A 17,700-nucleotide genomic window follows, 5' to 3' on the forward strand; every position below is an offset into this window, starting at 1 on the left:
AACTGTATGGTAAGACTACAACAAAACTAGGTATGTATCTCTCTCTGCATGGAACATCCGAACAACGACTCATTCTCAGTTTCCACCCAATAATTATTAAAAACTAGGTATATATATGTATGTATCTAGCTCTCTCTGCATGTATCATCATGAATATATTATCATTTGAATTATATAGTATAAGATTATGATCCCAGGAGAGGAATTAAGATATGTATTGATATATAATAGGTTTGGAGGTTGATCAAACGCTGAGAAGGAATGAATAATCAGGAATCTGATTACATATTTCTTGCGGATGAACATCAAGAGGCTAATAATAATAATATCAATGGGGATGGGAATGAAGAAAACTTTTTCGATGCCGATGAAAATGAAGATAATAATATTATGGATAGGAAGGATTGTGAATCTTTGACATATGCTGATTATGATGATGATGATGATGATGATGATGAACCTCTCCTCTAAGCAAATTACCTGATGATTCTTTGGACCCATCATGGCCACAAAGTTATAGGTACACTCTTTCTGCTTTCATCACTTATTTATGGACTATTATTAACCCTATGGCTGATCTGTACACTTTTCCTTTCTTAAATGAAACTTCTATATATATACATTTCTTGCACAATTTGGTGTTAATTGTTTTACTAATGGCATTTGTTAGCTTTTTCATAATCATTTTTAAAGCTTAGTTTTACAAAAAATATAGTTTAAGAAAATACATATTTTGATATATGCTTTTGCCCAAAGAATCAAGCTATGTAAGTACTTGCAAGAATAGTTTAGAAAATTTGACATTACTCAACTTTTCATAAGACTATATATTTTTAAAAAGAGTAAAAAGTAACAATAACTTTTTCTATTTAAAAAAAAGAATGAAACCTAGTTTGTAAATAAAACCATATCATCTATGGTTATTATATTTTTTATAAGGGTAATAATTAAGGTTCCTAAAACCCTACTTAACCCCAATTAATATGGTGCCTAATGAAATTTTCAGTAGCTAGTAGAACCCAACCAGATTCTATTATCCTAACATAACCCTTAAGGAACTTGTTAAATGCTTAAGTGCACACCCTCACTCCATTTACCCATGTCACAAAACAAGGAAGATGAAAGCATTGAGATTTTGAAGTCTTTTGAAATTGAAAACTAGTAATGTACGTATTATGTGGTTGTTTGGTTTCTAATTCTTTGTATTTTTTATTATTTATTATAAGTACACACCTATCCAAGACTGTTGTGACTTAAGTACGGAGTAACCTTTGTGACTTTAAATCATGAGGGGGCTCCAAGCTAGGAGTACTGCCTTACCAGGCCATGGGGCCAGGCCCTTGTAGGATTCAGGTGGCAACCCACACCATTAGTAGTAAACTTAAGGTCGGTAGTGACTTTGAAGGTCACTAGCCGCTTTGGAACTTCAGTAAATGTAACTACTACGATTACACCCAAAACTGCCACTGGAATGACATGTTACCCAACCTTTGTGTCGATTCGACATCTGTATAAAGACTTAGAATAATTTCCGTATCGAATTTCACAAACTTCTCATTCTTTAAAAAACTTTCTATCTTATTCGATTATGGATTTCATGATATGCGAAATACTTTAATTTGGAAAAAGAACTATCGATCCGTGTATTAAAGAGATATATCCAGTCATATACGAAATCCAAAACTCTTACATGTTCTTTACGTGTTTCTTTGTCGATGAAGGTTTCACTACTTTACAAACAAATTCTATTATGTTAATATAAAAAAGATTTGAAAAAGAACTCGGTTAAAAGTTAAAACCTCGCATTATTAGTTATGACATACATAAAATCGGATTCTAGTTGCATATCAAGGTTGCCAGTTTATATACGCATATATAATCTGTTTACATATATAATTAGAGCCTGTTAGTAGTAGTGACTGTGACAATAGGATGAACAAAACTGAAATATATGATTTGATTGTAAAAACTGTTATTCTATGGCCAATATTGTCACTTATATATCTTTTTTTATGTCTTTATTTGGTGTTTCAGGAGATCAATGGATCTTTTAGCAACTCGGAGTCTGAACTTCCTGGGGTCTCCTAAATTATCACCAGTAGATGGTTCATCCATTCCTTCATCGCCTAGAAGGAGGATAATTACTAGTTCAGAAAAACCACTCTTGTCTGCAGAAGAAGACCAAAAGTTACAAGAACATCATAGTTCTGAAATTTTACTTCATCCTCAAAGGACATCTTCTACAAAAAAGCTGTCACAAGATCAGAAATCTCCAACGGTTAGAAAGAGCTCGTTCTGTCAAGCTGTCATTAACGGTATATATATTACAACAATAACCATATCTTGAAAAATCTCACCCATAGATAGGGTCTGCGAGGGTGGGATATAGGCAGACCATATCTCTATTTCATAGGATAGAGAGGCTGATTCGATCCAAGGAGACACGCGGCTCCAAAACCATACATGGACATAAAAAGTATATTAGAAACATGGAGTGCTACTATGGAATCTAAATGGCAGAAAACAAAAACTACTGAAAATATAGAATTAGGAAGCTACTAATAACCGAAAGGATTTAATTACAAAGTGATTTATGGTGCATGATGGTTTCTTGTAGGGGTGAATCTTCTTTGTGGAGTAGGACTTCTTTCTACTCCTTATGCGGCGAAACAAGGAGGATGGGCCGGTATGTCTGTGTTGTTCATCTTTTGTGTTCTTTCGTTCTACACGGGTCTCCTTCTTCGTTCTTGTTTGGATAGTCGGCCCGGTCTTAAGACCTATCCTGACATTGGTGAGGCTGCCTTTGGCAAAGGCGGGCGTCTGGTCATCTCTGTAAGTTTGATTGAATTTCATGTGTTGTAAGTTGTGTTTTATTCAAGTTTGAAAGGTTTTATATGTTAAAGATAACCCGAAAGTTTCTTGATGTTCTTGATTACTTTCCCATAATCGATATCTTTTCTTGTTTAATATAAGAAGTGGTTTCGTAAGCTTTCCCATAATCGATATCTTTTCTTGTTTAATATAAGAAGTGGTTTCGTAAGCTTGTTTAAACTCTATAATTGTTTCTGATAAAAGAAAGATTACGGTTGTTGCAGTTAACAGTTTTACTAATTGTTTGATCAACTAATTTTATTATCATGTTTATTGTTTTGGTGCAGATCATTTTGTACGTGGAGTTGTATGTAAGTATCTTACATGAGGCATAGTTAACCGCGTTTCCTATGTTTAAACCAATGTTTCTAATCGGAAATGAGCCGCTGTGCCGGTCCACTGGTCATACATCACTGACCATCATTAATAATTTTAAAATAGAAGGTATATTCATAACTAATTTAAAACAAAAATATGAAGTAAGGAATAAACCAAATATTAAGCCTCAGTAGGGAGATGACATTTTGGATAGAAAAATTAATAAAATTTTGATGATTCGGTCCAGCCATAGCCAGTTCAAATAGAGGCGGTTCAACAGGTCCAGCAGGCTAGTCTGGTCCAGTTCTGAAAACAATGGTTTTAACCACTTTACTTTTACTATGGTTTTAACTAAATCACTCATATCCATCATTGCAGGCGGCGTGCGTTGAATATATAATCTTGGAGAGTGATAATCTATCTTCTTTGTATCCAAATGCACAACTAAGCCTCGGAGGATATCATCTTACGTCCCATTATTTGTGTGCGATAATGGTCACTCTTGTTGTTCTTCCTACAGTTTGGCTTCGTGACATGAGCGTTCTCAGTTACATCTCTGGTTAGTACAAAATATAATAACAAAATATCAACAGTTTTTAAACTTTACGAGTTCTAACTTTTGTCTGTGTTTGTATCCAGCTGGAGGAGTTTTTGTTTCGGTTCTTTTGGTCTTTTGTTTGTTTTGGATTGGTTTGGTGGATAACATCGGGTTTCAGATTGAAAGTACAAAAACATTAAATATGCCAACGTTGCCTGTGGCGATCGGGCTCTATGGTTATTGTTATGCAGGGCATGCTGTTCTTCCTAACATTTATGCATCTATGGAAAAAAGAAGTCAGTTTCCTCTAGTCCTGTTTGCCAGGTAGGTACTTACTTAAATCGAGCAAAATAAAGCCCAAGGCCCGGGTTATACAATATAGACAGAATTTCGTCCTTACAGAATTTCATACAATATTAAACTTTCTATGAAGCTTTGCAATATGTACCTTACTTTATGCTGGAGTCGCGATAATGGGATACATGATGTTCGGTGAATCGATAGAATCACAGTTTACTCTCAACCTACCTTCAAGTTTTCTTTCCTCCAAAATTGCAGTATGGGCGACGGTATGCTGACTACTGATCACACGCACGATTAGTTTCTGAAATTTCGTTGAACTTCTGTTATTTGTTCTTGTGTAGGTAATCAATCCATTTACCAAATATCCTTTTGCTATAAGTTATAATCAAGGCTCTATTTATCACTATTTTTGCACCAATATAATGTGAAATAAAAACATGATCCTAAAGAAAAATTGCATCTTCCTTAACAAGAATCACATATGCTTTAACTATATCTCCTGTGGCGATGTGTCTTGAGGAACTGATACCGTCAAACCATTTGGGGTCTCACGTTTACTCCTTCCTCATTAGAACGACGTTGGTGGCCTCTACTTTGGTTGTGGCCCTCACTTTCCCGTTCTTTGGTAAGTTCTTGCATTATGTGCTCTGATATACTTGAGAGGTTGAAACACATCATGTATATATAATATTTGGCGATCGTTTCCTTCTTTTTACAGGGTTGGTAATGTCGTTGATCGGATCATTACTCACAATGCTAGTGGTAAGTTCCAACTTGTCAAGTTTGTTTTTTTCATACATCCACCTAGGAGTAGGAAACTCTGATATACATGTAACAAAAAAAACAAAACAAACAAAAAAAAAACATTTTTTGGGGTTAAACAAGTTGCGTTAGTCTCAACCTATGAATAGCGTTTCGTGTTTGGGTTCACCTATTTGACACGATTTTCGTGTTAGTTCAATGTTGGAGTTTGGCCCGCCAACCTGTAAACGTGACCTATTTAGCACTTTTACAAGTTACAACTGACTGACCGAGGACAGAAAAAGCTAACACGATTTTTGTTATTCCAGTCATTGATATTTCCATGTGCTTGTTTTCTGCGCATCGTCAAAGGAAACGTAACTCTCTTTCAGGTATCAAACATACTCTCCTCAACTTTAACATGCCATAAAACAGCACTGCTGCTGTCTTATTGAATTCCAAGTGTAATCTTATCTATCAACATTTGTGAATCATTTACTTTCAGTCTTACTTTTCCGTTTGATTGTGGTAGGTATCGCTTTGCGTGTTAATCATCGTAATCGGCATTGTCTCAGCAGTGTTTGGAACATACACAAGCTTATCTGAGATAATTCAACAGCTTTTATAATCGTGTTTTGATTATTGTTTTAGAACTTGTATGACACTCTGTTCACAAATTATCAATATCATATCTTGGACCGCACCAAGAACATTTTTTTTATATTACAACTGAGAATCAGACCGAGTATACTTGTTCCCGTTATGAATGTTACAGTGGGAGTAAACGAGCCAAGCCCAAACTCGGGTTGCTTTGAGCTTATTTCTAAAGCTCGAGCTTGGCTCGTGATTTCAAGCTCAAAATCGCCTATTTTAGTCTTTACTAACTAATTTATAACTATTTCTTATATATAGTTTAACTACAATTTTTATATATGACATTATACATATTACTTAGTTACTTTTAACATGATTTTACATATAATAATAGTAGTCATTATAAAAATATATTTAACTTAATATGTTATATAACAATCATATAAAACATAGACTCGTTCAAGCTCGGGTATGTTCGAGCCTTTAGCAAGATGATCTCGAGTAGCTATCAGGCAACTTGACTCGTTTACACCCTTACGGTTTACGCTGTAGCAACATAATTCAGAACATTCTTAAAGCAAGATAACAAAAATTTTATATATTCAAAGCAGTGTAAAACTAGTTTCTGCATTCATGAAGCAATCAAAACATTGACAAGATTCAAAACTTATCAATTTAGAGCAAATGAACACATACAAAAAAACCAGTTTAACAAGCATTCACTTCAGAAATTAACCAAAACCGATACGAAAATAAGGTCCATAAAACATACATTGTTAATGCATCTAAACCATCACTCTCCTCTGCACAACTTTCGCTTTCTCGGCATCTATAATCGACTCCACCATCTTAACACAACTCTCCAACTTCCCTTCCGCATTCACAACCACATAATCAAAATTCTTCATCTGCTTCAACTCTTCCCGAGCCGTAGCAACCCTCACCAGCAACGACTCCTTACTCTCCGTCTTCCTATCAATCAACCTCATAACCAGCTCGCTCTCACTCTCCGCCACCAGAAACACAAAAACCGCAGAATCCCCAAGAATCTTCCTCAACGTCGACGCCCCCTGGATATCGACCCTCAACACAATATCATACCCTTTGGCCATATAATCCCGAATCTGCTGTTTCGGTATCCCTTTATAATCCCCATACACCAATGCATACTCCAGAAGCTCATCATCTTCCACCATTTTTAAAAACTCATCTTTGGTTACAAAATAATAATCTTTCCCATGAACCTCACCGGGTCTCATGGGCCGACTCGTGGCGGTGACAACAAAGTGAATATTACTCCTGACTTCTCTCAGGCATTTTATCAAACAGTCTTTGCCCACACCACTTGGGCCACTAATAACAATAACCAAAGGCCTTGGATTTGGGGCTAAAGGCTCAGAACTGAATGATGAGCCCATGGTGGTTTCCAGTGACCGGTAAAGTTCGGTCCGGTCGGCGGATTCCGGCGACGGAATTGGGGCGGCGGGACGGCGGTTGTCGGACATGGTTGAAATTGATTTTAGGGTTTGAAAATTGGGGGTTTTGAAATTGGGGGTGAAGATGAGTAAAGGGTTAATGGGTTTATTGGTGAGGACTAATGGGTTGAGCTTGGAATATGGGATTGTGGTCCACAGTCGTCGAATTAGCATCGGATTAAAACTGGGTTTTGACGATGGATTGGTGTTGATGATATTGTGGGCAGAAACAGAGGCGATTAGGCAAAACTGGGCGCTCTGAGGGGTGCTGTTGAAGATGGGTTACCCAAATGGTAAACGTAGCGGGTTAGAACGGATTTCGGTTGGAATGGGTTTTGGGTCAAAGGAGGCGGGTCAAAACGGGTTTTCGGGTTAGAATGAGTTAGGACAGGTTGAGCACGGTTTGGTTCGGTTATTAGGAACACCCAAACCAAAACCAAAGTAATCAGTTATTTGAATATACAAACCGTTTAGTTTTCCGGTTATTTTCGGTTTGGATTCGGTTATTTTAGTTTTTTTCAATTGTGTGTAGACATTGTAAAAAAATGAAAATGCATATTTTAAGCTTGTATAAGAACGTATTAGAGTACCACGTATATATTGAATTCAAAAAACAAAAATAGCCACGAGTTACATAGAATATACGAATTCAATGTTGTTAAATATAGTTTAAAATTCAACAAAGTTCTTAATTAAAAAACAATATAATTTTAGTTCCAATCTTCATTCATCATCTTAGTTATCTTCAAAGGTTTATCTTTATCACCATCAAATCAACCGGTAGAGTTCGGTTTTTTTCCGTCTTTAAAAAAATGGATAACCGATTCGAAACCGAAAATTCGGTTTTTCAGGGGAAAAAAATTAGCCGTTGGTTAATGCTTATGTTCAGTTTTTTTCGGTGTTGTTGTTTCGGTTAATTCGGTTTCGATTCGGTTTTCTGCTCACCGTTAGTTAAGGTTGGAACTGGTTTTTGTCAAAACAGGTTAGTTTAAAAATGGTTTTTTTTTTCTAAGAACTGTACATTTCAGTTTTACTTCAAGTTGTTGACAACAGTTATATCAAGTTCTATTTATTTGATTTTTTTATGTTGTTTAAAATAGAGTGAGTTATTAACATGGTTGTATTAATCCTGACTAGTCATCGATTAATCCCGAGCAATCACAGTTAATCCCTAATTAATCAATATTTCGACTAGCGATTACCACGACACTGGTTACTAGATAAATATATAAAAGTAATAGTAATAAGTTTAGATTGTCAAATTTAAATCCACTAGAAAATTTGATAAGAGAAACCAATATATTTTACACGCATAAATACAAACAACAAGAAGAGGTGACCTGACACTAACCAGAAAATTTTCAACCCAATTTTAGCATTTAGAAACTGTGTTTATCCTACAAAATAAGTATATGAATAACTACAATTTGTGTTTTAAGCAATGTTTTAAAAACCGGTATTTTACTTGTACCGGATTGGATTAAAAACGGTACAACCGGTTGAACCGGGTTATACCGGGAGGTTCAACCGGTTAAATAGTTTACCTTATAATTTTTTATAAATGCAACTTTAACTCCAAAAATAACTCAAAAGTAAATGATTCTATAACAAAAAATAATCCAAAAGTTAATCCATATTAACAAATATTACAAAAGCACTCAATTTTAAGAAAATAGTACCAAAGTTTACACGTTTGAATGTTAATTGTTGGGTTAAAAGTAATTTTGAAAAAGTATGGGCCACAAATATCAAAAATTTCTCGTACTTAAAACCGGTTTGCCGGAAAAAAACCGGTATTTTAGAAAAAAAACCCCGGTACGATGTTCTAGCAAACCGGCCAAAGATACCGGACTTAAAATACCGGCCTGCTGTGCGAAATCCGGTTTAACCGGTTTAACCGGCCGGTTTGAACCGGTTTTTAAAACACTGGTTATAAGTATGTGATGATTGGAAATCTAACTATACTATTAAAGCAATAGGCTTTAAGTCCATTTCCCCTCTTCCTATTGGTTGTTGATTAAACATTCCATATATATCAATCACTTGTCTAATTTCCATCTTAATAAAATAAATCAAAAATATATTTAAATAAAATACAATAAATACTCTTTAATGATTCTCTTTCATATTTAATTTAATTTTAATCTTGAATCTTTTATAATTATCTTTCAAGTTAATAATTATACTTCATAAGTTTGACTCCGGCTAATTAAATTCATTTTGAGGAATTTCTAGGCAATTAATTATATTTACAAAATTATCACTACTAAATTTTATCAAGTTTTTAACAATTTATTTCATCATAGTTAAAATACTCATTTATTTGGACGAGGTATTTACTATTTAACATTTCTTTTCAAGTAGTTATAAGTATCATTAAGCAAACCTTTAGAAATAAAATAATAAGAATCATCCACAAATGTGAATTTCGTCATATATACCATTATGAAAATTTAAATTTTAAACTTTTTAATAACCTAACAAAAGGAAATATTTAATTATGGAATTTCTATATTCTAATTAATTATTAATTATTATTTGATTAAGTATTTGACTAAGCATCCATAAGGCTTACTAAAAGATGGAAATATTGACCAAGAATAATTATTCATAATTTTGCAATTAATGATTTAAATATGAGGTTGATTTGAAATGACAGAATTATTTAATTAGGAATTATTTAATTACGAAATTTGTATATTTTAATTAAAGGTGTTATATCATTTGATGAAGGATTTGATTAAGCATCCTTAATGTTTACTATAAATACCAATGTTGACCCAATGAATGATTCTAAATTCAGCAAATATTGATTTAAATATATGGTGTTGATTTTACTTTTAAATATTCTGATTGATAATATTCTAATTGATAATTACAGTTCAATTCTATTAAAAATTTGTTAATGTTAATTAATAAAAACCAAATTACTAACTTATTTGTCCACACATTATATTAAGTACTTAATTATCTAAATGCTGATTACAATTATATTATTTAAAGTAATTTTCTAACTTTCAATCATATGATTCAGTATATAAATATATCATACTTTATTATAATTTTATAATTTAGACATACCGTAAATTTATATTTTAGATATACCATATTATATTTGATGATTAATTATATTATTGTAAATACATAAAATAATAATTTATATTTCTACATTATTAGTTTAATCCGTATTTAAATATAGTGTAAATTTAATTGATATGAATTTAATTGATATGAATATCATTATTTATACTTATAATCTAAATTAGGAACATTACATTTTAGTAATTCAAATTTTAAAAAATAACTAATATTAATTCCCTACTTTTCGTCCTTATTTTAACTTGATTGAGATTTCCTACTTTTTGGTTTCTAATTAACTCCCTATACACATTCCTTCTATAATTCACTCTCCCAAAATTCAATCTCTATAAATACTTAACATTCATACGGTAATTCTTACACTATCAAACCTTCTTTAGCAAAAACGATTATCTTTGTTTGTAAGGTTTTTAATTTTTGTTGTATTTATATACTCCCATTTTGTTATGTATTTTTTGGTTTAAAAGTCTTATTGTTCAGAAATGAATTTTTTGTGTTTTTTTTTTCACCACTAGGAAAATGGAGCCAACGGACATCACCATGTTGAACCAATTAGATTTTCTTAACAGTGAATGTATTCTCAAGGTGCGTATTTTGAGACTTTGGCGTCTGAAGGACAATTCAAAGCCTGTGCAAGATTGGTCAATCGAAATGATTGTACAAAATGATAATATTTCAGAGTAACAGAATGCAAGCCTATGTAAGGAAGGCTTGCATTCCCAAGCATGATGTGTGGCTTGGCGAAAATAAAGCTTTGATTGTTCGGAAGGCCTCACTCGGTGCAAATATGTCTACTTTCAATCATATGATTTAGTATTTAAATATATCCTAATTTATTATAATTTTATATATTATATATACAGTATTTTTATACATTATATATTTAGATATATGGTAATATAATTGATGATTTATTATATTAATGTAAATACATAAATTACTAACTTATATTTCTACATTAATATGTTACATTCCTTATGATTAAATATAGTCTAGATTTAAATATATGAATTTAATTCATTTGTATTTATAATATTATAATGTAATTTGACCACATTACATTTGAGTAATTCAAATTTTTGGAAAATCAATTAATCCTCATTCCCTAATTTTCGTCCATGCTTTAAGTTTATTGAAATTCCCAATTTTTTTGTTTTAAATTAAATCCCTATATACATTCCTTCTATATTCCATTCTCCCAAAATTCAATCCTTATAAATACTTCACTTTCACACCATAATTCTTACACCATCCCACAATCTTAGCAAAAACGATTGTCTTTGTTTCTTAGGTTTCTATTTTGTCTTGTGTTTATATCGTCCATTTTGTTATTTGTCTTGGCGTCTTAACAGTGAGTGTATCCTGATTGTGCAAGACGAAATGGTATTCTTACACATTCATTAATTTTTCTATATCATTCATACAATTTTTTACTAATGTTAATATTAATGTTTCAGTGTAATAGAATTCAAGCCTATGTACGAAAGTCTTGCATTCCCAAGCATGATGTTTTATATCAATTACAATTAGTTTTGTTTTATGTTTTTGTTTGTATTTATATTAATAATTATATTATTTTTTTCTTATAATCGCTTTAGGTTATATATCAAAATCGAAGATACAATGGAGATCTTCAGTATTTCGTTTTTCCGGTAACGCGATTCAAATTTTTCGGTTGTAAATTCTAACATCAATTTTACATTATTTCACATGATTCAAATTTTCCATAATTTGTAATTTATTAATTATGTGATATTAATATTTAATTTTACCAATTCAGGTTATTGTCCCCAACTTGATATAGCTAATTAATTTCATAGATTGAGGATTGTTTGATAAGATGGTTTTTTTTGTTTAATATTAATGTATATTTCTGTTAGTATTCAAGTATTTATTTATTTTTCACAAGTTATGTAATTCAATTGATTATTATATAATCCAGAAATGAAATTTAGTTGATTACTCTATAAGACATTAAATTATCTATAGTAAGATAATCAATTAAATTGTTGTTGGTCAAAGTCCAATTAATTTACCAATGTCAACGCAATTTAAAACATTACTATACTTTCCAATATTATCTTACGTTACATTTGTAGATTTATACACATTTATATGGCATTTTGAAAACCGTTTTTCCCCATTCAAATGTCACATATATATATATATATATATATCAAAATTTAATTCTCATCATTTATATGAAATTTACAAAAATATGTTACAGAGTTTGAATTTCATCATTTGTTAAAAAATATCTTTGTTAAATCCAATTTAATATATTTTCATGATTTTAATAATAAAGTTTCCATGATTTTCATTTATTTTCACATTTCTATGATTTTTATTATTGGTCAAATTCTACTTAAAAGTTTCTTGTATTAAGTGAAGTTTCTATGGTGTTTTAAAATTTTATATTATCTACATACTATTTCCTATTAATATTAAATGTATTATATTAATGTTAGTTGTATTTAGTTATAATTAGGGTTTTAGCCCATATAGTTGGCTAAAGCCCATGGGCCTTTTATGGGTTGATAGCTAGTGTTTATTTGTGTATAAATAGATGTAGTTGTTTATGTATTTCTCACACCTTCAAGTAATAAACATTACTTTCACTACAACCATCTTCTTTACATGGTATCAGAGCTACGGCTCTCGATCCAAACCCTAGCCGCGATCTGACCCGAACCTGAGTCTGACCAGCCGTCACCAGCAGCCTTCAGATCTGAAACAAGCTCCTGCCTTGTTGTTCTGTCCTGTCACGAAATCTTTTTTTTTCTTTTCGATCGTGAAACTATTGTTCACTGACGAGCACTGTTCACGCGGAATCACTGTTCACCGGTACTGTTCATCGTCGGAAACAATGTTCACGCCGGGAAACACTGTTCACGCCTGAAATTACTGTTCACGACGAAAACACTGTTCACGCCGGAAATTACTGTTCACGCCGGAAGTCACTGTTCACTGCCGGAATTTCTGTTCACTGCCGGAAAGTTACTGTTCGCTGCCGGAATTACTGTTCGCTGCCGGAAAGTTACTGTTCGCTGCCGGAATTACTGTTCGCTGCCGGGATTAACTGTTCGCTGCCGGGATTAACTGTTCACGACGAGTAACTGTTTACGCCGGAATCTGTTCCCGCCCTCCACCCGCACTTGTTAATGTTCACAGTCAATTTTCAGTTTCGTGTATCACTATGGGCGAAAATACATACATGTATACATTTACTAAAGAGGAGCATGATCTTATTCAACGGTTTCTTACCTCCCAGTTGCCTCATCCTCAAACCAGCTCGGCACATTCATGTAAACTCTAGCCTTGACTTATCATGGGTGATTGATTCTGGAGCCACACATCACATGACTGGGAATCGGGGTATTTTTTCTAGTCTTCAAAATGTTTCCCATGCACCGGTACGTCTTGCCGATGGATCTTCATGTCCCGTTCTCGGCATAGGATCCATCAGTAACTCGGAAAACCTAAAACTGTCTTCTATCCTATTTGTTCCTAAATTTCCTACCAGTCTTTGTTCAGTGAGTCAGATTACCAAACAAAACAACTGTTCTGTGACCTTTTACCCAACTCACTGCGTTTTTCATGAAAACTAGGAACAAATCGGGTAATTGGTACTGGTTTTGAATCAGGAGGTCTCTATCGTATATCCCCGTTTTCGCATCCTGTAGCAAACTTATGTGATTCCGCTGTCAGGGAGGCTCACTGTCGGTTAGGTCATCCCTCTACAGCGTATCTGAGGCAAATGCGACCAGATTTACCACTTTCGTCTTTTAATTTTCATTGTGAGTCGTGTCAACTTGGTAAACATACCAGGCGTCCCTATCCCCCTAGGGTGCCCAATCGAGTCAGTTCTTGTTTTGAACTGTTGCATTCTGATGTATGGGGTCCTTGCCCTATCAAATCTACGTTGGGTTTTGAATATTTTATTACCTTTATTGATGACTATTCTCGCACTACTTGGGTTTATTTGTTGAAATCTCGTAGTGAGGTATTTTTCATATTTCGAGAATTTAATGCTTATGTTCAAAACCAATTTAACACCACCATTAAAACTTTACGATCTGATAATGCTAAAGAATATTTTTCCACCGACTTTTCTTCATACTTAAAAACCAACGGCATTATTCATTAATCATCGTGTGCTTATACATCTCAACAAAATGGTGTGTCCGAACGCAAAAATCGTCACATATTGGATGTTGCTCGCACAATCATGATCCAATCACGTGTTCCTCATCGTTTTTGGGGAGATGTCGTTCTCACTGCCACATATCTAATTAACCGCATGCCCTCAACCGTTCTTCATGGTAAAACACCGTTTTCTGTACTATTTCCCAACGATGATCCATTTCCTCTCGCACCTAAAGTATTTGGTTGCGTCGCCTATGTTCATGTCCATAGTCCAAAAACCATCAAACTTGATCCTCGAGCCATTCGTTGTGTCTTTCTTGGTTACTCACGGGTTCAAAAGGGGTATCGATGCTATAGCCCATCACTTCACCGATACTTTACCAGTGCCGATGTCACTTTTCACGAGTCTCCTTACTTTCTCGAGTGTTCCACTCCTGTTTCTGACCCGTTTCCCGACCTCGATATACCCACATCTCCCTTCATCCCCACCATTCCTGTGTCAATTCCTTTTACCGATCCAATCTCTACTGATTCTGACCCACCAACAGAATCTCCGCCACTGCTTTTCACATATGCTAGGTGGGGTAGAGGTCAAACATCAGCGACTCTTGATTCACACCCTGGCCACGACCCCAAAATACCCTCCGATACTCCGTCTACATCTGAGCAATCCACACCTCTCACTAATACATCCTTACCCGATCCAACAACCTCTGATACTCCCGTTTATGATCCTCCTGGTGCCCCACTTCCCAATATACCTATTTCCTTTCGCAAGGAGCCCCGGAAATGTACTCGTTACCCAATTCAGGACTATGTTGCCTACACCCACCTATCTCTTGAATCTCATGCGTACACCACTACCCTTGATTCCTACCCAATTCCCAATAATGTGACGAGCGCTCTCGCTCACCCAGTATGGAGACAGGCTATGGAAGATGAAATTGGGCTCTAAAGTCCAATCATACATGGGATCTTGAAACACTTCCTAAAGGGAAGCGTATTGTCGGTTGCCGTTGGGTGTTTACGGTTAAACTACACCCGGATGGCTCCTTACACCGCTTAAAGGCTCGGTTGGTTGCAAAAGGGTATTCTCAGGCATATGGCAATGATTACGATGAAACCTTCTCTCCGGTTGCTAAAATGTCATCTGTCCGTATTTGTATCGCTCTTGCTGCCATTAATCATTGGCCGCTCCACCAGCTTGATGTCAAGAACGCCTTTCTTAATGGTTTTCTTGAGGAGGAGGTATATATGGAGCAGCCCCCAGGGTTTGTTGTTGAGGAGGAGGCCTCGAAAGTTTGTAGGCTACGTCGTTCTCTATATGGTCTTAAACAGTCTCCCAGGGCATGGTTTGGTCGATTCTCTAGTGTTCTGGGACAGTTTGGGATGACTCGGAGTGCCTACGATCACTCTGTCTTCTTTAGACACCAGAAAGGAAAGAGGATTATCGTAGTTGTTTATGTGGATGACATTATAATCACAGGTGATGACGAGGTCGGGATTATCTAACTCAAGCAGTTTCTTCAGTCTCAGTTTCAGGTCAGCGACTTAGGTCGATTGAGGTATTTCCTTGGCATAGAAGTATCCCACTCTCCACAAGGAATACTTCTCTCCCAACGAAAGTATGTTCTTGATATGTTAACTGAATGTGGCTTATTGGGTTGTAACCTGTTGATACCCCAATGTTTCCTACAAAGAAACTCCTCCCAAAGGAAGGAGATCCAATGAAAGATCCTGAGCGATACAGACGGTTGGTTGGTAAACTTAATTATTTAACCGTCACACGACCGGATATCTCCTTTACTGTCAGTGTTCTGAGCCAATTTATGGCTACACCATACACCGGTCACTGGGATGCTGCCCTTCGTGTCTTAAGATATCTTAAGACCTCACCTGGCTTGGGTATATTATACTCCGATCAAGGTCATTGTCGTGTAGGTGCCTTCACGGAAGAAGGAGATGGTCGGATATCAGGGTTCTCAGATGCAGATTGGGCAGGTTGTCCGATTTCTCGACGATCTACCACCGGATATTGTGTGTTTGTTGGAGGAAATCTTGTATCATGGAAGAGTAAGAAGCAACACACGGTTTCCCGGTCGAATGCCGAATCGGAGTATAGAGCCATGGCAGATGTAACATCAGAGATGACATGGGTTCGTCGTCTTCTCAGAGAGCTCGGGGTTGTTTCTAATGACTTGATGAGGTTATACTGTGATAGTCAGTCAGCCATTCACATAGCCAAGAATCAAGTATTTCATGAGAGGACAAAACATATTGAGGTCGACTGCCACCTTATCAGAGATCGAGTAGTAGGCACACAAACTGATCCTCCTTCCATTCAACCAGTTCATGTGAAGACAAATTTTCAGCTAGCAGACATTCTAACTAAACCGCTCCGGAAAGCTCAGATAGATTTTATTTGTAGCAAGTTGGGCATGATTAACATCTATGCTCCAACTTGAGGAGGAGTGTTAGTTGTATTTAGTTATAATTAGGGTTTTAGCCCATATAGTTGGCTAAAGCCCATGGGCCTTTTATGGGTTGATAGCTAGGGTTTATTTGTGTATAAATAGATGTAGTTGTTTATGTATTTCTCACATCTTCAAGTAATAAACATTACTTTCACTACAACCATCTTCTTTACAATTAATATAACCGTCTATTAAGCCTAACAAATTTATACCATATTAAATACGCAATTTGAAAAATTTAAAAGATGTTATAGTTTTCAATCTCATCAAACTTTACATTTACCTTTTATTTATTTTAACTATATATTATTTAGTTAGTCAACTTAAAAAAAATGGAAAGTTTTTTGAATTTTGAATTCTAACAAAATATTTAATACAATTGATTATGGAAATTAATTCAGATTCCTTAATAAGTTACGAAATTTGATCATCAATTTAGTCTTAAGTATAACAAATTTAGATCCTATAAAATACGGAAATTGACAAATTTCAAATATTTTTTACAGTTTCTAATCCCAACTATCAATATTAATGTCTTCAATCTCAACAAACTTTTAATCTTATATATTTCACAAATTGTTAATTAGACATAAATGTCAAAATTAATGTATAAAATTGAATATATATATATATATATATATATAATGAAATTGATTCTTAAAGAAGGTACTGTAACATCCCAATTTTCCGATCGGTTGATAATAATAATAAAATATGATGGGCTAAGTAGGTTTTTAGATGGAGTTAATTATGGACCAAAAGGGAAATATGGGCCTTAGGTCCATGGGCTTAAGGGAGTATAAATACCCTTTAAACCCTGATCCTTTCCATTTTTATCTCTACACCATAGCCTACACCTTGATAAACACACACAAACTCTATCCTATAACCCGAACCAAGATCCGAAGGCGAAAACCCGAGCTTGTTGGTGCTAGAACATAGTAACGGACCAAACCTACATCAAAGACCAGCTCGTATTCATAGTTCGACTCGTTCAAGGTACGTTTATATCTAGAACTTGTTTCTTGGGTTCAGATTCGTTTAAGTAAATCCTAGATCTATACGGATATGATAAAAACGAATTCAACGAAGCAAACCTCACTGAAATTCATCAACATTTGATAGGTTAATCGAGGGTAAA

General features: G+C 34.5%; 2 protein-coding genes across 2 annotated transcripts; one reads left to right on the plus strand and one right to left on the minus strand.

Annotated features, from left to right (window-relative positions):
- The first annotated feature begins 207 nt into the window (after nt 1-207).
- On the plus strand, nt 208-5,552 carry LOC143625948 (amino acid transporter AVT1C-like). Its single transcript, XM_077096159.1, has 13 exons — nt 208-439; nt 481-520; nt 2,035-2,315; nt 2,618-2,832; nt 3,159-3,182; nt 3,568-3,748; nt 3,829-4,051; nt 4,161-4,296; nt 4,372-4,391; nt 4,510-4,655; nt 4,749-4,792; nt 5,101-5,163; nt 5,304-5,552. Exons 1-13 carry the CDS (start codon nt 262-264, stop codon nt 5,397-5,399), a joined length of 1,647 nt encoding a protein of 548 aa, XP_076952274.1. The 5' UTR covers nt 208-261; the 3' UTR covers nt 5,400-5,552.
- A 330-nt stretch (nt 5,553-5,882) lies between these two features.
- LOC143625949 (guanylate kinase 3, chloroplastic-like) lies at nt 5,883-7,098 on the minus strand. The gene has a single exon (XM_077096160.1). It carries the CDS (start codon nt 7,012-7,014, stop codon nt 6,151-6,153), a length of 864 nt encoding a protein of 287 aa, XP_076952275.1. The 5' UTR covers nt 7,015-7,098; the 3' UTR covers nt 5,883-6,150.
- Between the last annotated feature and the right edge of the window lie 10,602 nt (nt 7,099-17,700).

Source organism: Bidens hawaiensis, unplaced genomic scaffold, assembly GCF_021521415.1.
Source record: "Bidens hawaiensis isolate Kalapana, Puna unplaced genomic scaffold, B.hawaiensis_p1.1 tig00004269_1, whole genome shotgun sequence".
NCBI lineage: Eukaryota > Viridiplantae > Streptophyta > Magnoliopsida > Asterales > Asteraceae > Bidens > Bidens hawaiensis.